General features: G+C 39.6%; 1 protein-coding gene across 1 annotated transcript in view; it reads right to left on the reverse strand.

The window, feature by feature from the left end:
- Positions 1-22,008, reverse strand: part of SYN3 (synapsin III) — a 182,237-nt gene that overhangs the window by 5,004 nt on the left and 155,225 nt on the right. Inside the window, exons 7-9 of the mRNA XM_063308605.1 lie at positions 12,440-12,582; positions 9,393-9,467; positions 4,344-4,446 (exon numbers count right to left, since the gene is read on the reverse strand). Coding sequence (XP_063164675.1) covers positions 4,344-4,446; positions 9,393-9,467; positions 12,440-12,582 — 321 coding nt within the window. The remainder of the gene's footprint in view (positions 1-4,343; positions 4,447-9,392; positions 9,468-12,439; positions 12,583-22,008) is intronic.

The following is a 22,008-nucleotide window of genomic DNA, read 5'->3' on the forward strand; positions in this document are numbered from 1 at the left end:
CTCTCTGGCTGCATATGTAGTCAGAACATCTTCCATGAAAAAGGAGGAGGCATCAGTAAGCTTAGAAGTTGCAACATTTGCAAAACTACAAAAATTGCTGTGTTAGTCTCCGCCTGAGCTATGTTTAATGTTGTGAGCAAGGATGTACCAGAATGGTGAAAGCAAGGGACACCAGTGCGTGACTTGGAAAGCAACCCTGCCAATAATGGGGGTCCATGACAAACTGCAGTAACGTGAAAATGATGAAATGTGACATCACAGAACAAATTCTGGCCTTTTCTATTTGCATCTCAATGTTGCACATAGATATGTATGCCATGTAGTTTGTGTCCCAATGCTGTAACACACATTTTGTCATTTGCCACCTTCTCTATCCCTGCAGGTATCATGTTTCCAAGTTATTTTATTTAATTTGGAATACCACTAGAGTCTCTTGGCAGTTTATAATGAAGTTCTAATAGCAGTAAGTAACAGAAGCTGCAGGAGAAAGATAAAAACGACGTTTTTATGTGTCAGACATGTTAGTACAAAAGATGAGGTGGATCTCATGAAACCAGGATTGGGGAAATTAGCTCACAATTTCTAGGATATTGTCTTCCAGCAGGCCCAGAGTGAGGAATGCTGTGAGCTGTGATGAGGTGTTCAGCAAGATCTGCAAGATCGGTTTTCCTATCTACCTGAAATAGTTGTACATTTTTATTTCTTTATACGTTTGAGTCAGTGTTGACTCCTGGCAACTGCCTGGAGAGGTCCCTGCGGTTTTCTTGGCAAGAGTTTTCAGAAGTGGCCTGCCCTTGCCTGCTTCCTAGGGCTGAGAGAGAGTGGCTGGCCCAAGGTCACCCAGCTGGCTTTGTGCCTAAGGCAGGATTAGAACTCACAGTCTCCTGATGCCTTAACCATACACCAAACTGGCTTGTAGCTGTATATTGCTTTCCATTAAAAAACCTCAAAAACAATTTACAGTTGTTCAAATTCGACAGTGAAAATAAAATACAACGTAAAAAGAGGGAGTAAGATAAACATTAAAAGAAATAGAAGCAGCAATAGGAGGTTAACAATCACAGCTATATGATCACATCATTAAAATACTTTGGAGAATAAAGCTTTCTGCATTAAACCGGAAGGAATTATTTTACATTAATTTATAGTCTGGCTGTATTTAATACAATGTGACCTTCTAGTGCTGAGATAAACCCACAAAACTCAGTGCAAAGCTGATTTTCCTTGTTTCTGGGAACAAGATTTCCATGTAACAGCTGAGAGGAAACAGGCTGACCCAGCCATGCAGTTCTGGCCTTCACCGCTGTGCAAGGATTGTGGCTGTCTCCAATACACTTGTTTTCTCCTGATAGAACTATCTCATCAGAGAAAGGAGGGAGATGGTCAAAGGAAAGAATCTACATGGAAAGCCCCTTTTTTTCTGCTACTTCCCAGTTTCCACGAACTCTGTAGGCTAAACATTCCTGTTTTCATGAGTTACATTGGGAAATTTGGACAATCAGAAGAGCTGATTAAAAACATGAAAGGGATGGTGTGAGCATGTCCAGGAGCACAAGGTTAACTAGGCTTAGAACAATGAAATGATCATATTTTGAAGTAGAGGGACTGTCAACTGATTAAAAAAATGTCTCTTCATATGCTACCATGTCATCAGCAGCTAACCTAAAAGTGGAAGATGAACTTTTTCACTACCTGGTGATTTGTCTGCTAATATTTTTCATTACCTGGTGATTTGTCTGCTAATATTCAGGAGATGGGGCTGTGAAAGTAGTACATCTCCATGGCTGTCCTGACCCTCCCCACCCCCACTGCGAGAAGATCTGGTTGGACTTAAGTCATCTTCAGTGGGGCTTTGTATAAAAGGTTGGGATTATACAACTGGGAAAAGAATGAGTGATTTAACTTTTCTTCAGTCTTCTGTTTGAACTGGAAAGATTTTATTATATCACACAAATGAAATGACCACTAACAGAAATACTGATTAACTCTTTCATTTTAGTTAAGGAACAGGCCTTCCTACTTTGCTTTACTTCGCTTTCCCCTCATTTTTAATGCATGTTCTCTCCTAGAGATGGGGGGAGGAACAACCACAGTTAATGATTAAATCAGTAAATGAGGGACGGATCTCCAGTGGCTGCAGTGATGATGGTAAGTAGGCAAGCTGTGTCATATGTGAAGGTAGGACCAGAAATGAGATGTTCTTCCAGACAGAGGATTCCTATCTCCAGCAATAAAAAGAAATCACACTCCTATTCTTTCTCTTCTTAATCAGTGCTTTTTCTGGTGAGAAAAATAGCTGAAACAGCCATGGAAAAAGATGGGAGAATTAGAAACGCAGAACAATATTGTTTAGATCTCTTGTAAAATTCTGAGAATGAGGCAGAGCACTTGTGCAATAAAAGCCTAATCTGCTAATATCGTGTACTGCTTTTAACTTTCCAGGATTGTGTTTCTAAATGGTTTGCTATCAACAACACTCCTAGGATTCCTAAAGTATAACTTGGGATAATGAGAAGAAAAATCATTATTAGACTTTGGCCTGGAGCCACCCATATATATTACATCTCCATATGAAGCTGCTGCTGAGTACAATTCTGTATTAACTATTAAAAGTGACCAACACAACAGTTGCTGTTGCATGATTTACAGGAAGAGAAGGAATAGCAAAAGCAGGCATTTTTTCCTTCCTGGCAGCACACTTGTGTCACACAACCTTTGACCTGTCACTGATTCCTGCAGGACATTTATGCAGCAGAAGAATGAAGAATGTGCTGGTCCTGGAGGGCTCATGTGGTTCTCATCAGCTTCCCAAGGCTCAGTGGGTGGGAATGCTCTCCCACATGCAGCTATTTGGATATGTCAGTGGCCCTGAATGTTGCAGTAGGCCGGCTTTACTCACCTCCCTGCGTTGGTGGAGTTTACAGCAGGGCAGACACTGAGTCTCCATTCCAGCATCCTCATATGGTAACCAAGGACACTTGCTCATTTTTCTCTCCAGTTGCCCTGATTATCTTCTCCCCCCGCCTTGAGGTCTTGCATTTCAGCTTTGATGATTTTCAAATATCCATCCCTCTCCATGGCCTGACTCTCCCCATTCCCACAAATAAGTTTCTCTCAGCATGGCAAGGCTTACTTCAAAAACTTCAGCTTTTTTAAACCTAGAGTGTCCCTGATGAGGAGGACAGAAGGATTTATTATTCATGCCACCCACAAGCTCCTCAGGGAATATCCTTATTTTGTTTTAGCTGGAATCTCAAATAAGCTGCAGCTCTGATCCAAGGCTTCGTTTGGGGTTTGGCGACAGAGGAGGAGAACTAATGCATCTTCGAACTTCCTGAAAAAATATTAAAATCAGCAACCAAAGAAGGCTAACACAATGGGATAAGCTGGTGCCCTCCAGATGTTTAGACTTCAACTATCAGTTTCAATTATCATGACCAATGGCAAGGGATTGTGGGAATTATACCCAAACATCTGGAAAGCACCATGCACTGAATAGTTTCACCTGTTGATTTTTGGTTAACCATTTTTTCTGGTCTGATGGCCACCAACAAGGCCATCAGTTTTGCTTATCTTTAGACTCAGCCAGCCTTTCATTAGCATTGTTCCATTTCTCTCTGCGTTAAACTTTTTTTCTTTTCTTTTCTTATATCACTGCTTTGATGTATATAATCTACTCTTTCCTTCCTTTGAGTTGGCCAACTTCCCAACTCTAATGAAAACAACACAAAGTTCAGTCTGCACATCCCATTGTGGTGCAGACTGGAAAAGCTGGTTGGTGAAAAGAGATGGGAACCCTCTCTATTACAGGGCATTCAACACTGCTCTCCTCCTTTTCTCTCTCCCCTATAGCTCATGTACTTACCAACTATACCAATGAAGCAAGTGAAAAAGGAAGTTGAATGGAATTAGCATCCTGAATATTGTTATTGAGCTGCTATTTTTTTTCAAGTGAATATGGGGCTTTCTTCACCTGCCACTTGTTACTTCCATTCATAGCATCCCCCTCCTCCCCAGGTGCATCCTAGGGAAAAAAAAACACCTATCCATTGTAATTTAAAGGTACAAAAGGTGCTTGAAAGGTGCTGGCAGGCTGGCATGGAAAGGTGCTTCCTTAAATTTTTGAACGAGATGTAAACTTGAGAATAGTTAATACCAAAATATTCTGAAGCCAAATACTCTGCTTTCTATTAAACCAATTAAATGAATTAGTTCTAGGATGGAATAGATGAAGGGGATATGTGGGCTAAGTGCTGAAATATCTACATTTGTGTCTGGATGGTTTGCCATGCTGAATCTCTTTATTTAAATGGTACTTACATTCCACTCATTCAGGTCCTCACCTCAATGATATAATCTTTCCCATCCTTGCTATGAACAGCTTTGACTGCACAGATGTCAAGGCCGCCAAACATCTCTGCAACAGAATCTGCCCAGAGCCGGTATCTGCCGAAACCAGATGGGATTATTATTTATTTAAACTGTGATTTTAAAAAAATCAAACAAGCTTCCTATTCAAGAATAGGATTCTTAACTTTTCACAAAATGGATAGCTTTGTTTTACAGCAGTTGATCAGAATGCATGACTGTATGCTAATAATACAGATGGTTTCTTGAATTAAAATATCCCTGATTATACCATTGTTGACAATGAAGATATTAAAATATTGTATAGCTTCTGCCTTTTACATTCAACTATCAACAGTAAAGGATCAACCAGTCAAGAAATATACCACAGATTAGCACTGGTAGAGTAACACTGAAGGTGTTAGAAAAGATATTTAGATACCATGACTTATTTATTTATTTTATTTTATTTTCTATCCCGCCTTTATTATTTTTATAAATAACTCAAGGCAGCGAACATACCTAATACTCCTTCCTCCTCCTATTTTCCCCACAACAACAACCCTGTGAGGTGAGTTGGGCTGAGAGTGACTGGCCCGAGGTCACCCAGCCGGCTGTCATGCCTAAGGTGGGACTAGAACTCTCAGTCTCCTGGTTTCTAGCCCATTGCTTTAACCATTAGACCAAACTGGCTCTCACTAGACCAAACACTAGACCATGATGGATCTACACATACAGTACAAAGAACGAAATCTTTGTAATGGCTTTCCCTATGACACTCTATGGAAGTGAAAATTGGACTTTTAAAAAGCAGAATAGAAAGAGTATTGACATTTTTTAATTTTGGTGTTGGAGAAAATTCAGCATCAAAAATGGGGAGAATACCATGGATAGCGAAGAAAACAAAAAAATGGATCTTAAAAAGTAAATTAAAAATTCTCACACTGTTGTAAGTGAGAATGTAAATCATCACATTTTGGACACATTGTGCAAAGACCGAGCTCTCCTGAGAAGTCTATAATGCTGGGAAAGGTGGAAGAAAAGTAAAAAAGAGGATGACCAGCTGTAAGGCGAATAGGCTCAGTTACAGTGGTGATAGGTGCACTGTTGGAAGACTTGAAGGACCAGGTTGGGGACCGATCATCCTGGACATAATCTATGTATATAGTGACTAAGAGTTGACACCAACTTGATAGCACATAATCAATCAGTTAGAATACCCATGTCCTCAGCAATCTGGTGGGAAAATAAAGAGGACTATCTTGCACAGAATCACAGAAAGTTTTGGGGAAAGTTGGACAAACATGAAGAATGATCTCGGTCCTTAGTTTAATACTGTATATTTTGAATAAGTACTGTAGTATTTTGTATCTTATTAGATATGTTCATTCTTACTACTATATCAAGCAATACCAAATGCTCCCATTTGATGAACTGTTTTGTCAAATAAAAAGTCTCCAGTGCTGGAATGCCCATTCTTCCTGATTTGTTTTTATGAAGAAGCAACAGTATGGCTATCCCATGCATCTCTTTCCCTACATAATCCTTTTAAAACAGAAGCTCAAAGGAATAGAGACACGGTAGGCAAAGAAAGAGCTCCTAGCAAGTAGCATTTCTGCTTTAGAAGATAAGGAAGAAGAAAATTATCTAGAAGAACACTGATGGTCTCACAACAGTTGTCTTAATGAAACAGGCAAAAGGAATTTTTTAATTGCATATTTCCATCTTCCAGCTGAATTATTCTCTTGAACATTCAACGAATTCCAAAAATTCCAAAAATTTGTGGAGAAGGTTACAAAGCCAGGCTGGATAAAGAACTTGGAATGCAATTCCCCATGTAACCAGACAATATGACAAAGGGGTCTTTCTATTTCCTTTGTAGATAATTGCAGCAACGATCAGGGCTGCAGATACTTGAAAGATGATTCATTGCCATAGGAAGCTTCCTGACTATTACATTCTCTTATGGACATAAAGGTTTAAAGTAGTCCCATGTTTTGACATGCCTTCAATGAGAATACCCCTCCCCCCTCCCCTCCCCACCCCTACCCCCACCCCTTATTCTTATTCTCCTTATTCTAATCACTGCCCAAAGTGAAAAGGATCAGAGAGGCAAGCAAACAGCTTTAATTCCTTCTTGCCCACATTGGGCAAGTAGGTGACAGTGATAAAAAGAACAGCAGTAGTGCTTCAGTGTTTTTGGTTATGGTATCTTATCCCTGGAACTCTCTCTTCTTAGCCTCTAAAATCTTCTTTGTTGAGTGTAATGATAGGTAAAATGCTTTTGCTCTGCTGGGTAACAGCACCTAGGCAACCTTGGCGTAATTAATTCTAATTAATTTTAATTCAACTTAATTAGGATTGGGTGAGAGACCATAATTTCTGGATTGTAAGCAAGATATTGAAAAATTTAAAAAAAATCCAGAAGAATACAATAGAAAACTACTTCTGTATCATTTCCAAGAAAAGCACACAGGTATGTCCATCAAAGCAGGATCAAAGATTATCTTCGTTTCACTTGATTTAAGTGCAATTTAACTACTATGCTATTGCCAAGGAGCTGTTCTTATCCCTTTGATTTCTTTATTTTACATTTTACTGCAGATTATTATATGGCTGCTTTTAGCTTTTATACCTAAGTTGTCAGTCGCCTATAGAATTGACAAGAACAATGTTCTGCTTTTGAAAGTTGTATGTGATCTTTTTGTAACTATGTCAAAATATCTAGTATGCGGAAGACCTGTAAAACAAAAAGTTGTTCTGTATTTCATTCTTCCCAATTCCCCTTCTTTCTGTATTTAGAGATATCTCCTTATTTTTATCTTTTATAGTTTAAAAGAGTATGTATAGTCTGCTGCTCTCCTGAATCTAAGATGAATCAATGCAAACCAGGATAAGATTTTGTACTGTTGGGTAAAAGGTAGAGTTGGAGTTGGAGTTTTCCATATCTCTGCATGAGAAGCAGTACTTGCTAAATACTCTGTTCTGTACTCCATAATCATTTAAAGTAAAGAAGTCCTGTTAGGGCCAGCCCTACCCATTAGGCATAATGAAATAGTCAACTTGGGTAACTTGTCTTGTGAGTCATGAAAAGGGAGCAATTAGTTACTTGTAGCACCATCCTAAAAGTGCAAGGAATCTGATGGCAAAGTTACCACCTTATCCAAAGCTGCATACTCATGCTGACAGAACAGAGGGATAGGATAAATATTTCTTGTATTTTTATTCCCCTTAAACAAACTTTTCTTTCTCTTAATAATTTTGCTTTTCATCCATTACAATGAGAAATTAATTACTGTATATTAATTCTAGACTTGGTGTATTTTTTTCTCTCATTCTGGGGGCTTTTCAGAAGTCTGGAACAGACCATGTATCTGTTCTGGAATACCTTGGGAATGTCCTCATATGGTGGAAGTCTGTGTCTTATGGAGAAATGGGCTGTATTGATTTCTGACTGACATCATCCTAACAATGTTGCCATTGTAGTGGCCACTGCACTTCTACAGTGAGGTGACAAAGCATTTGGGAAGGCAGAAACAATGGGGCCAAAGGGGATAATTTGAATACCTTTCTTGTAGGGAGACTGTAAAATTAGAATAAATTATCATTGGTGAGCTAATTCTTTCCCACACTGGGTTTGTATGAGGAGAAGGGTACCAGGAATGTGCTGTTGACATTGCGGATTAGCCCCATGAATCAAACAGGTTGCCCATGCTAATTCACAAGGAACATCATGAAAATCTAGGGATGGAAGAAGGGAACAAAGGAGTGGCTGCTCATGAAAGGATGGAAAAAGAAGATGCTGGAAAGAAAGCATAAAACTTTCTAGGGTAAGTGCAGATGGAAAATAATTCAGTAGTCTCAGACAAGATCCAAATACAATAGTAGTTAGGCATAATAAGCCCATCCTGAATATTTTAATGCAACCTAAAAGAAACTTGCATGGCCATGTGGCCATCCAAGAAGTGCTGTTCAAATAGTTTAAAAAAAAATTGAAGAGATGTCTTGACCAATTCATAAAATTGTTCCACTATCTACTCCACCACAAAATTTGGGGGAGGTGGGGAATGAGAGATTGCTAGATGAATTCATTCTGGCTAGCATCAGTCATGCTAGGATTTGCAAGAAGCAAAACATTCAAATTCATTCACACCAGGATTCTTGGTAGGATTTGTTTAAAACTCAGCTAAAGAGCTGATACTAACATTGCATCATAAGAGGTCACTAGAAGGCTGATGGATCACTTGGGCCTCTGCTTTGCATTCATATGTAATGTATGGGTTACCGAGTTTATCTGATCCCAGCAAAATTGATGTGCTTCACATATTTAATTAAGGAGTACACAGCACATTATTAAAAGAAACTATGACAGTCTACATACCATATTTTACAGATTTGCATTTGGATGTGTACAGAAGAAGTTGCCTTATATTGGCCTATTGAGTTCAGTACTACCTACTCTGTTTGGCAGGTAGGCAGAAAGGCATCTTCTAAGCCTATTTCAAGACAGCAAGGTTTAGCCTAGGACCTTCTGTGTGCAAATAGGTGCTCTATTACTCAACTGTATACCTTGCCATAATATGTAATAAAATACACAACTACAGAGTATTTTACTGTAGCAACCTGTATTGCTGCAGTAAGTGTATTTACACATATAGCAACCTGCTTGTAGGTTGAATATTATTTCTGTGCAGAAAATGTTGGTATAGAAAAGTTGCCATGACTGGAAATGACACTTTGAAAAAGCTCAGGCATATTCTCCACTGACCCTGCCTGCCTTCTTGGCATGCCAATGAAGATTAATAGGAGATATCACCCCACTGTGCTCACTCACTCCAGAGAAAGAAAGCTACAGTAGAGTGGAGGAGTGAAATGAGAACGAGCGGAGGTGGAAAGCAGCAGGTGCCATGTTTTAATTTTAAAGAATGCAAATTGAGTTTCTGCACTACTGCTGGTTGTTTGGGATAATACATAATGCAGTCTTAAGCCTATCAGATTGCCCCAAAGATTGTATGTTAGCAATAGTAGCTCTTTCTATTCATTACCTCTCAGTCATGGCGATCTGTTCCAACATGGCAGAACCTGTGTTTGCTTTCCAGTTTCCAGAGATTGATGTCCTCCTGGGAAAAACAAACAAGCCACATGAGACCAATCAATGCTCCCAAACATTGTAATTTCCTCTCCAAATTGAACAAAGGAGGGTAGAAATGAGGGAAGCAGGACAGATTGTGTTGGCACAAAATCCTTTCAGAGCCCTGCTGTCCTCAAAGCTCTTAACTGTTGCTGATGACTCAGTCAATGTGTAACACCATCCATAAGCTGGAAATGGCCCTCTGAATGCTGGCAACCTCCCACATAGTTACATCTTTATCCAAATCCTTGTTGGGTATTCTTATATCAATCTTATGAACTCTTTGCAGGGTACTGTATGTCAGGCATTGTACAGTAGAGATGTCTGTGAAAAGCCTGTGGAATAATTAACCTTGCACTCTGCAGTGTAGAATTTAAACTGCTCAGGAGGCCCCATGCCAGAAAAGCCAAGCAAAAGCTTCCCACAGACATCAGTGAGCTTTAGAGTTGGTTAAAAAAAAGGGAGATGATATGACTAAAAAACTAAACCACTGGCTTTCATTGAGTCTGCTTCCTATTGTGGTGGAAATACAGCTATCTCTGCTGCTGGAGACTGACTGACACCAAAAACCGCCCACCGGCTTTCTCCCAGTGACTCCTCAAGTGTTATTAAAGGACTCAAGTCTTCTTTCTTGTAACTAGTTATGAATGCCTGTGCCTGCTGGTAGTGCCAGGGGCAGACTTGGTCTTCTGAAGTAACATTTGCAGGGTAGAATCCATAAAGCTGCCCAGCAGTATGATCAGATACTATAAATGTCAGATCTCACAGGCTCTTGATATGCATCATCAGAATGGTATGAGAAAATAGTTGTCTTCTGAAAAGTAGGACATTTTGGAACTAATGTTCAGAATCTTAATTTCAGTATCAGCCATGATACAAGCTTTGAACACATCACTTGTTACAGTGATAAAAAATAGTTTTCCACATGCTGGAAAAGAACTAGCTATAAAATACATTTAATTGCATTTTGAATGATGCTTGGGTAAGACCAACACAATCTGGTTTAATTCCTGCAGCACAGACATGATATTAGCTAAGCAGGATATATAGTGAAGTTCCTTTAAATACATGACTGTTCAGTTCAGGAAACTCTATATTGACAGGCTAAGGAAGTGACAATCTTTCAGGACTTTTATAAAATCATTTCACATCAAGAGTTGAATCCACATTTCAATTTTAGCTGATGCCTCCTACTTTTTTACCTTTAGCATCTTCTCTTCTGCCCTCAGAAAACATGGCATCACTTAAACTGAAATTCAGATTCTTACATGTTGCCTATATACATTTTATATCACACACACACACAAAAAACCCCTCACAATTTACTAAGATGCATGCTGATGGCTGCAAGGATAACCTTAGCACAACATTGGCAAGGAGATATGCTACTGATGATATCATATTGGGAATTTAGAGAAATTAGCAGCATATATTCACAACAGAAGTTTCACTAAATTCAAGCAAAATGGTTTCCATGTATATTATATATTATGTAGCAAGGGAAATGAAAACATTAGAGTACATTTTTAAGGAGAAAAATAATTGATTAAAGAACTGAAGTTAGAAATATATGAAAAGTTGAAATTTTATAAATATTGTATATCAGGGTTCAACAAAGGGGAAGTTAGAAACTAAATATTTACTCAATAATGTTTTTAGCAGATTTCCCCCCCCCCCTTTTTCTCTTTCTTTTTTTTTCCTGTTAGGGGATTTATCTTTAAATAATGAATAGTGGAGATATTGGCATTCAACTCAGAGATTTAAAAAGACATTTATAATCCTTTCCCTTTTGTTAAAAATAACCTATTTTGCTTTTTATGGTTAATCCTTCATCAACGATATACTGAGCACCAACTGCACAACTTTTGCAATCTCTCTGTCCACTTACTGATATTATATCTTTGCTTTGTTTTTTTTCTTTTTTGTCTATTTTTTAAAAACATGATTAATAAAAAAAAAAAGAAACATACATTTTTTCCAGAAAATCAAAATGTATACTTTCTACTTCATTTCTGTCACTTAACCACGTAAGTTGATGTTGGTAAATCGTGTAAGAATAATGTATTATTATTATTTTTTTACTTAGCTAGTTTCTACTTGTCAAATGAATGTACAAAAATTGTCTGATGTGCCAGCTGGAGATAAAGTGTCCTTCATTCTGCTTGACTAAATGTTCTTTGTAACACGATACATTCTGGACAATATTATATTGAGAACAATTGGACAAACAGTGGCTTATAAAGTTTCTGGGAGTGTGTTCTAAGGATGGTACAATTATAACAAGGATTAGTAACTGAAATCCCAGGGGCTGCGCACCCATATGGTTGGACTTCACTTTCGCTGTTATTTCTGAGTTCTGTGTCTTAACTATTAGTCACTACCCATTACAAAAAGCATTGTTATCCATATGCTAACAGGCTGCTGCTATTCATTATCCTAGAACACTTATCTAGCCCAGCACTGACAGGAGTTTTCAGTTGCCCTTTTCTCTAGCCTTCTGCAACCTTCTGCAAGCTGTTACCCTCCAGGTATATTGGGGCTGCAGCTCCGGCATCTGGAGAGCACCAAATCCACTCGTGGTTGCCTAGTCCTCTTTCCTGCACTAGACTCTCCACCATGCCTCCTTTATTTTATGTGGTGCTGAACAGCAAAGCAACTGCAACGTATGTGAATTTCTTTAACTTGTGATCCAGAATCCTGTTAAGACAATGTGTTTGGCAGCTGCCTAAAGCCTCACCAGAAGAGAATATATTATACAAAAGTCATTATTGTTTATATAACCTTTTCATTCAACGTACTTTACTCTTCTTGGCCAGCCTTTAAGACAAGAGGAGAATGCAATATTTAGAATGCAATACGTATTTAGAATACTAACATTGCTTTGGTTACTACTTTTGTTTTTAATTTAAAAGTACCTTAGATCCTTTCAACACAGTCACAATATCTGTAAAAAAAACTCACATGTAAGCTTTGTAATTGTTGCCAATTTTCTGGATTCGGATATCGTATTTGGAGTCAACGAAAGTCTCTGTTGTGACATAAGTTTTGGCCATGGCTATCACACTTACAATGTCTTGGAAATCATGCTGGTTCTCAATTTTCACCTAAGATTGATAAAGATCCAAACAGATAAAATGAAAAACAGTGCAGTCAGTCAGGGATTACTAGAAATTACCCAAATGCTGTCATTTTGCTGGGTGGAATGCCCTGGGGAGGGGATATGCTGAAAGAACCCAGAGGGGTGGGGGGATGTAGGACATTTCTGTGCACAGTGCACACTCCTTTGAGAGAAACAGAATTTATTTATTTATTATTTTATTTTTATCCCACCTTTATTTTTTTAAATAAATAACTCAAGGCAGTGAACATACCTAATACTCCTTCCTCCTCCTATTTTTCCCCACAACAACAACCCTGTGAGATGAGTTGGGCTAAGAGAGAGTGACTGGCCCAAGGTCACCTGGCCAGCTTTCATGCCTAAGGCGGGACTAGAACTCTCAGTCTCCTGGTTTCTGGCCCATTTTCTTAACCACTAGACCAAACTGGCTCTTCTTTGAAATCCTTGGAGTTCAAAAGAAGATGAAATCTTCTTGGATTCTTTGAATCCAAGTCATGTTCATTCCTCAATCCCTCCAAAGCAATTTGAAACAAACCTGCTAATCATATTCATTGTTGCCAACCTTAGAGCACTAAAACCACAATGTTCTCCCTCCAGCATTCCTTCAGTGCCCCATCAGAAGCATCCATAGAATGGGTGGCGGCAGGGGGGGGGGAGTAGGAAGACAAATGACAAATCAGTCATCACAATTTTGTTGTTTATTCGTTCAGTTGCTTCCAATTCTTCGTGACTTCATGGACCAGCCCACACCAGAGCTTCCTGTCGGTCGTCACCACCCCTAGCTCCCCCAGGGACGAGTCCGTCACCTCTAGAATATCATCCATCCATCCATCTTGCCCTTGGTCGGCCCCTCTTCCTTTTGCCTTCCACTTTCCCTAGCATCATCTTCTTCTCCAGGGTGTCCTGTCTTCTCATTATGTGGCCAAAGTACTTCAGTTTTGCCTTTAATATCAGTCATCACAATACGTATTTGCTATTTGTTCATGATTGTGGTTTGTACTAGATATCTATTTACCATACCAAATGTGGGTCTTTGAACAATGCCCTCCCCCCGCCAATTCTTGCCATCATTTCACAGAAAAAGGAAATGAAATAAATTATCATTCCCTCTTTCATGTTTTAAATATGTATTCTGTGCATTTGCCTATTTGCAAAATATATAAATCTGTCCTGACAAGCAGGAACCACGCTGAGATGAGGAATAAGTCTCTAGTGTTTTATTACTGCTACAGTAGACAGAAAATCCTACCAAACTGAAGAAGCGTGAGAAAACCCATACAGATAAACCCCAAAAGTCAAGGCGGGTCTGTTCTGTGTCTCTTTGAATGACAGCTCAAATTCTCTCTACTACGCATGCGTTTTCCCCCCTGGATAGGGGCCCCCTCCTGCACACCATCAGTGCTCATGACAAAATCAATCTGATCTTTGTAATGGTGTGAAGCTGCTTCACTATCAAGCCACCATTCCTCCTCTATTAGAAATCACTTTAAAATTGGAGGATAGCAGAGTATGTTATTAGTACATTCTAAAGTAATTGCAGAATTTTTATGCTGCAGAAACAGGAACTCATTATAACAGCACTTCTATGCTGCTACCACCTTGACAGTACTGGGGTAACCAAAATCAATTCTCCTCCTCCCCTTCAGCATATATAAAACGGAAGTAAACATTTTAAAAATAAAAGCAGCCTGGTGCTTTTCATCCCCTGTTCTGCTGAGAAACAAAAGGATCTCTTGTCAATTTCACCTTTCTAAGTCAAAATAGCATTCCCCTTCAAGGACTTGCTAAGAGGGTTGAAGCTCCGAAGCTAGGAGGAAAGACAAGGCAAGAGGTCCTTCTAGCAGAGAAATACCCCTAACCTCTGCAAAACTTCAGTGTTGAAAAGGAAGTTATGGTTTACATCAACATCACAGTTTTGGTTAAAGCATAGCTAGATCGGAAATAGATTGGCTTGGAACAAACTCAACTAACATGAGATCACAGAAGTCCAGAGCTGCTTTTAAATTGGCATAGAGACCTCCGTGGAAATCTTGGGGTGCAGGAATTAATGTAGTGTAAGTGGTTGGGGGATGCTAATTTGAGTCTCTATCGTGAAATCCTCCAACTTGGGCACCTGATGGGTTGATTCTCACTTGAATACAGTTCAGTTTTGGGGCACTAATTTCTCAAGTAGAGGTCAGGCATTGAGTTGCAACCTATCCTGATCCCATCAGCACCAGAAGTATAATACAAGCTATGGAATTTAGAACAGATATTGTCATAGGATTTCACACATGCTACACAGTGTGCAATAAAGGTCTCAAGGATGTATGCTATATCTGCCTCTGTCATTTGAGGCCCAAGTGATCTTGGTGGCCCAGAGTGCATTTGGCCAGCTATGTCTGGCTGTCAACTGCAACCTTTCCTGGGTGGGCCACAATAGCCCACAGCCTGGTAAGTTTCTGGTCAAAGTCACCCATGCCCTTGTAACCTCTTGTTTTGATTACTGCAATGCGCTCTGTGTGGGGCTGCCCTTGAACAGCATTTGGAAGCTTCAACTTGTACAGAATGCAGTTGCACAGGTAGTAAATGGTGTCAGATATGTGACACATGTAACACCACAACTGTGTGAGCTGCATTGGTTGCCAGTGTGTTTCTGGGTGCAATTCAAAGTGCTGGTTGTCACCTTTAAAGCCCTGCATGGATTGGGACAGGGTTACCTAAGGGACTGTCTTCTGCTGATAGATTCTACCTGTCCAATTCGATCTGGCAGGTTGGGCATGCTGGGGGTCCCATCAGGAATGTCAGCTGGCATGGACCAGGAGACAGGCCTTCTCTGCTGTAGCCCCTGCCCTTTGGAACATTCTCCCTTCGGAGATTAGGATGACCCTGACCCTGTTGGTCTTTCATAAGAGTCCCCCATTGGGGGAGATGGGTGGTGACATAAATTTAATTAAATAAATAAATAAGTCTTTAAAGACCTGGCTATGTGCCTGGGCCTGGGGCTCCAAATGTGTTAAGGTCCCTGTTTCTTGGCTACACTGCTAATTATTACGATGCTTTCCTCAGCTGCCGTATATATTTTTGTATTGTTTTATAATTGTTTTAATGGTTTTAGAATTATTCACCACCCAGAGTCACTTGGTTGAGATGGGTGACTATAGAAAATAAATAAATAAATAAATAAAAAAGTTTCCAATTATAACTACTGCCTGGAAGCAGCAGCTGGTACAGAAGGTGCTTCAAACATCCTAAAGGAACTGCACTATACAACTCAGATTTCGGAGTTTTTGTAATAAACTTCAGGGTCTTAAACAGTTTAGGACCCTGATGTCCAAGAAGCACTTTTTCCAGTATACGTATCTGGAGGGGGAAGAAAGCTCTCCTTAGCATCCTTTGCCTGGGAGATGTGCACTATGTAAGAATGTGGGAGAGGGCTTTCTCTGTTCTGTCCCCCACCCCACCTTTCTTTGTTCAAGCTTTCAAATGCCCTTCCCTGGTAGGTGGGCTTGCACCAATATTGCTTGCTTTTGGGTATAATTTGAATATCTTCCTTTTTACTCTTGCAGTAAGGTCTTAACATGGCCTGGCAATGCTCTACTATTCATTTTGAAAATCTGTACCGTATATTATGATCCTTTTTTAGTCTTTTTAAAGTATTATTTATATGTATTGCATGTTACTGTGTTAACTTAGGTATTTCATGGATTCTAATCTTTCTTGAGATTCTTAAAGATACAGAAATAAAAAATAAAGTATCTCAATCTTTGCCAGCCTGGTGCCTTTAAGATGTCATACACTACAACTCATATAATCTTCAGGCTGGAGATAATAGCTGTGTGAATTCATATCCTCTGGAAAGTACCAGACTGCAGAAGGAGGCTCTATCTGACCATTGGATTTTGTGTGTGGTTAAAAGGATACAGTATATCTATGTAGCAGGAGTTTGGAGATTCAGGTAGGTATGAGATCTGGGCTGCAAAAATCAGGACAGCTGCTAGATAGCATCAAAGAATAAACTTTGGGCAGGGGGAGGGAGTAAAGGAAATGACATTGCTTTGGTACCATTTAGTGGTTGTCTGACATTTCGCAGTCCAGATCTGGTAGCTCTAGGTTTAGGACCAGAAAGACTTATGGGATCTGCATCCTGGCTGCTTTTTTACCAAACATTGTTTGCTTGTCCCTATCTTTAAGGAGAGGAACACTCTGAGAGTTGCATGACAGAGAAATGAACAAACATTTTTCGGGCATGGAGTGGACCCATGTTGCTTCTGCCTGTTTATGCAGCTGCTGGAGATATAGAATGTCTATGTGGAGAACAAGGCAACTCTCCCTGTGTGATCTCTGCTGCCATTTTTAACTCAGTAGCACTGTAAATTTGTTATGGAATTGTACAAATATACCCTTTAGATGCTGCTATCCCAAAAGAAACAGTGACAAACTGCTTATAATTTTAACATGCTGTATGAAATTTGCCATCATTGTGCTGTTGGCTGCATGACTATCAACTCTAGATATTGTAAAACTGGATGCTCTACTGTCATTAAGCTTAAACATGTATAAATGAAATAATCACATTTCTTTTCCTCCTTAATCAAATGTGCTCCCCTTCTTTAGTTTCTCCAGTGTTTTTAGACTGTGGCCTTGTTGGAACAAACGTATCAACTTGTATTGTGTAAGTTAAGGGTACTGAATTAAAAAAAATACAGTATTGTAATTCATAACACATAACACATCGTACCGTTTGTACGATAAGCTGCATTTGGGTAGACAACATAGACATCTTTGTGCCACCAAGCTTGATGCTATCAAGCTTCTTGCTGCATCTAACTTTACTTTTTAAATATCTACAGTATATTTGAAAGCAAAGTGCTGGTGTCTCAATCATTTTTATTTCCAAGAATGCCCACATAGCCCCAGATGCATTCTTACAAAATAAAAGAGGACTTCATTTGGAAATGGACTAACCTGCCCAAAAGAAAGACAAAGCAGAAATGACAGAGTATCCTGGGAGTCATAGGGACCAACTCCACCAGTTTGTCTTATAGTAAATGGGTATCTTATGACCACCTGGATTCAAGTTGGCAACTTCTTGGGCTTGGAACCTGAGCAGGGTTGGTCAAATACAAGGATAAGGGACCACAAGGGAACCAAGAAAACTGTGGTTTGCCTATGTGGTCACCAGGAGTTGTACTTAACTGGAGGGTATCTTTATTTTTTATCCCAGAGCTACACAATTTGAATTCTAAAGTTATTGTTGGAGAACTGCAGCCCATTTGATAAGTTCATACATGAATTTAAAGAGGCAGGTTGCTGTTGACATCATCTCAGGGCAGAGATGAGTCATACTGGCACTGTCAGAGGCTCTAGGAAACATCTAGTCTGATATCAACCTTGTTTGTGCCAAAACTTTGATTCAGTTTTCTTTCTTCTGAGATGTTGATCTCCTTATTCCCCCTTTAAGGTTACATATTATTTGTACTCCAAATAAATACGAAATGGAAAAGAGTGGCATATTTGACAGCTGTTAGATTCCACTAGCTCATCTCAGTGAGAACTATGTGTCCAGATACAAACATGTGTTAATCCGGTCTAAATCTATGAACATGAAATTATCTGACATTTTCAGTGTTTTTTTTCTGTTATTGTTAAAGCAGGATGGCAATATATAAGCTGCATCATGGATATAAGGAAGATCCAGTTCAGCAAAAGCATTTCTAACCCCTGTCTCTAAAGCAGAATAACAGGAATATACTAAACATATTTCCATATATTATATAATTGTAGGAAAACAGACAATACTAACAGTATTTTGTTATCAGTCAAGGATATAAACTGTCATTCCTCAATCTGGTGGCCTCCAAATGTGTTGGGATTTTAACTTCCAGAATTCCAAATGCTGGCATGTATCATGGAAGTTGTAGTCTCAATTCATCTGGAAACCATCAAGCTGAGGAAGGCAGATCTAATCTGACGCCCATTTATCTAACTATTATGCAATTCAAAAAGACTTGCTACATTCACACATAGCTTGTTTGGCAAGCCAAAAAAAAGTGGAAACAGGGTAATCATATATCAGGAATTCTTTAATTTGGATTCCTGCACTCAGTAGCATGTTGAGTTGGATTCAATGGCCAAAATGACCCCTCCCAATGTTATGATTCTATGAAGAGAAGGGGAAGGAAAAGTTATTCCACAGTCTAGAAGCTCCCTGATTACACTTTCCAGAACAATTTTGCTATTTGGGGGGATGGGCCATGCTCAAGAGAAAGTAGCACTAGCACCACCAGCCAGGTCCTACTTCCTTTTTCTTGCTCAAGCTTCCTGAGTACCAAAGAAGAGAAGGTTAAGTCCACATTGTTGTCGAGTATGAAAACTACTGTGACTTCCCTCTTTTTCTCTCTCTCTTGGCAATGCAGCATAGAAAGTAGTCAGAGAAGGAGCAACCTCTTCTTACTTATCTGTATTCTTCTCAGAATTATATGACAATGATTGGAACTCAGCCAATATAATCCTCTGAAACTTCCACTAAGGGAAGATCACGGTGGTTGCCCTTTCTTTGACCAGATCTCAGTGTTATAATCAAAGGGTAAGCACTTTGCTTCTAAATACTATGTGAGCCCAATCCTGTTTCACACAATGGTCAAATAAGAAAAGCAAGTGAAAGGGTGGAACCCCTATCTTCTCTTGGTTACAGGCTTCTTAGCTTTGAAATGTGGGGTTTTTCTTTTGCTCTTTTCAAGTCTCTGCTTCAGAATGGGAGGGATTGCTTATTGTTAAAATTTGATTCTCCATCTTTATCAATGGGCGGCATTTTCTGCCAAATAAAAGTGACGGTGTTAAGCACTGTTAGTGCTGCTGTCTAACAATCCAAGATATTGGGGATAAGTGGATTACATATATCATGCCACTACTTAATCAAGTCCAGCAAGTATTGGGAGGAGATGGGCGGTGTCCTAACAACCAGGAAACACACTGAGACAAGGAACTGGTCTCTAATATTTATTGCTAGTACTTAACAGGAATCCTAACAAACTGAAGAAGCGTGGGGAAAACCCAGACATATAACCCCCAAGGGTTAAGGCGGTCCCGATCTGTGTCTCTTTGAATGGCTGAACAATTCATCAGTGCTACGCATGCGCTTGACAGTCTGGATGGGAGCCCCCTGCTCGCCATCCTTACTCATGACAGGCGGGGACAAATTGAATAAATAAATAAATAAAATATTATAGGGTATCTATTTGGTTATTTCTTGAACTCTTTCCTATATTTTGATCCAAATGACCCAAAAAGGCAACTAATATTAAAAACAAATGAACAAACACATAAATAAAGGAAATGGATGGTCTCACTATGCCTTTTGTATCTATTGTTAGTGGACATCAGCATCCCAACAAAAGTGTTCTTTTGCTGCTTGGCTGGGGTGCATGCTAGATGAAGCATAATTATGCTACTCTGCTGAGGGCCAGTTATGTCTGCCTAATTGTCTATACTGCATGAAAGCAATTTGTGTATGGTTTTTCTTCACACAAGCACACACAAAAGAAGCAACTACAGAGAAATTTGAGCACCAGGGTTTGAGAAAATATACATATTGTACCTCTTGCATCTCTCATCTTCTTTGATAGGTTGAGGAGGTCAAGAATGGCACTGGGTTCCTTTACACTGCTTGGATTTACCCAGGAGTCCTTGGCATTTTGTCATTATATTTAAATGTAGCCATTTAAATCCCAGCTTATTTCACTGTGTCCATACACTGCTTACCTTCCAGTTAAAAGGCAAGACAAGGCTGAAACCACACAGCTGGGTAGATCTGCTGTTGCCCCTTGCTGGAGCTAGAAGGAGCCAAACCTGCCCTAAGTTTGGCTGCCCCACACAGTGCACCCTCTGCCACACACAGTAAGTGCGCTCTGCACTGCTGACTGTACTTCCATAGTGTGCATCAGAGCAGGGGATGTGATTGGCAGTTGGTTTCTGAGTCCAGCTGATGTCAGTTGCCTCATGCAAAGCCTTTGACAATTCAGAGACTAGCTGCTTTTGATTTTTTTTTAAATTAAAAATTACTTTGGATGGGCAATCAACAACATGACCCAAAGGGTCCACTGGCTGACCCATCAACATGCCAGTTGAAACAACTGCAGGCACTCATGCAATGTGTAGGCAACTGCTGATGTAATGAGAAAAAATGAACAGTGCACAGTGGGACATCTTTGTGCTGAAGTGAGGAGCCTGGGTAGAAGTGCCCATATTTCAGGGCAGGTGAAGGAAAATTCAGCTGAGACCAAAAGCTCACTTTAAAACTGAGTATTACAAAAAAATTTAAAAAAAAATCAAGGCAGAAGAAAATGAAAGATCAGACCTATCTCTGACTCAGGAAATTAAGTTCATATGTTGTTCATGGCTTTAATTCCTAGGTCATTGCCCTATTCAACATTTTCCCCTTCAATTTCATTAACAGTTTTTGGTGGTGGGGGGACTTAATTAGGTTATAAATGAAAAGTGAAAGTATCTGGACTACAGATGTATACTTTGGCTCCTTTCAGATAGGAGGAAATGGAAATTTAAAGAGTGGGTTTGTTTCCATGGAACACTCACTGCACGTTTTTTTTTCTTATTTTAATCTCATAAATCATAGGTTACATATTCAATCTGGGTGCTCCTAATTTGGTGTTCAATAAACACATTTCTGAACTTTTTGTTACATATTTTGCATTGAAGCCACTACAGCTGAAATTATGAAACTGGTTTCAGACTAGATAGATCTTTTTCCTTTCTCAAAATATAAGCAGCTCTATATTAAGGTCTTCAGCAAAGGATCGTTACCTTGTCCTGGTGCTGGAGCTTGAGCACCTCAGTGATGCCATGAGCTAAACCATGAAGGGCCACCCAAGATGGGAAGGTCATGATAGAGAGGTCAGACTAAATGCGATCTCTGGGGAAGGTAATGGCAACCCACCCCAGTATTCTTGGCATGAAAACTAAATGGATCAGTACAACCAGAGATATGTCGGTATACCATTGGAAGATGAGACTCCCAGGTCGGAAGATGGTCAAAATGCTACTGGGGAGGAACAGAGGATGAGTTCAACTAGCCCCAGACATGATGACACAGCTAGCTCAAAGTCAAAAGGACAGCTAGTGGCCGACGGTGCTGGTGGTGAACGGCGAATCCGATGTTCTAAGGATCAACACAGCATTGGAACCTGGAATTTAAGATCTATGAGCCAGGGCAAATTGGATGTGGTTATTGGTGAGATGTCAAGATTAAAGATAGACATTTTGGGCATCAGTGAACTGAAATGGACTGGAATGGGCCACTTCACATCAAATGACCACCAGATTTACTACTGTGGACAAGAGGACCACAGAAGAAATGGAGTAGCCTTCATAATTAAGAGTAAAGTGGCTAAAGCAGTGCTTGGATACAATCCAA

The sequence above is a fragment of the Candoia aspera genome, chromosome 7 (assembly GCF_035149785.1).
Source record: "Candoia aspera isolate rCanAsp1 chromosome 7, rCanAsp1.hap2, whole genome shotgun sequence".
Lineage (NCBI taxonomy): Eukaryota > Metazoa > Chordata > Lepidosauria > Squamata > Boidae > Candoia > Candoia aspera.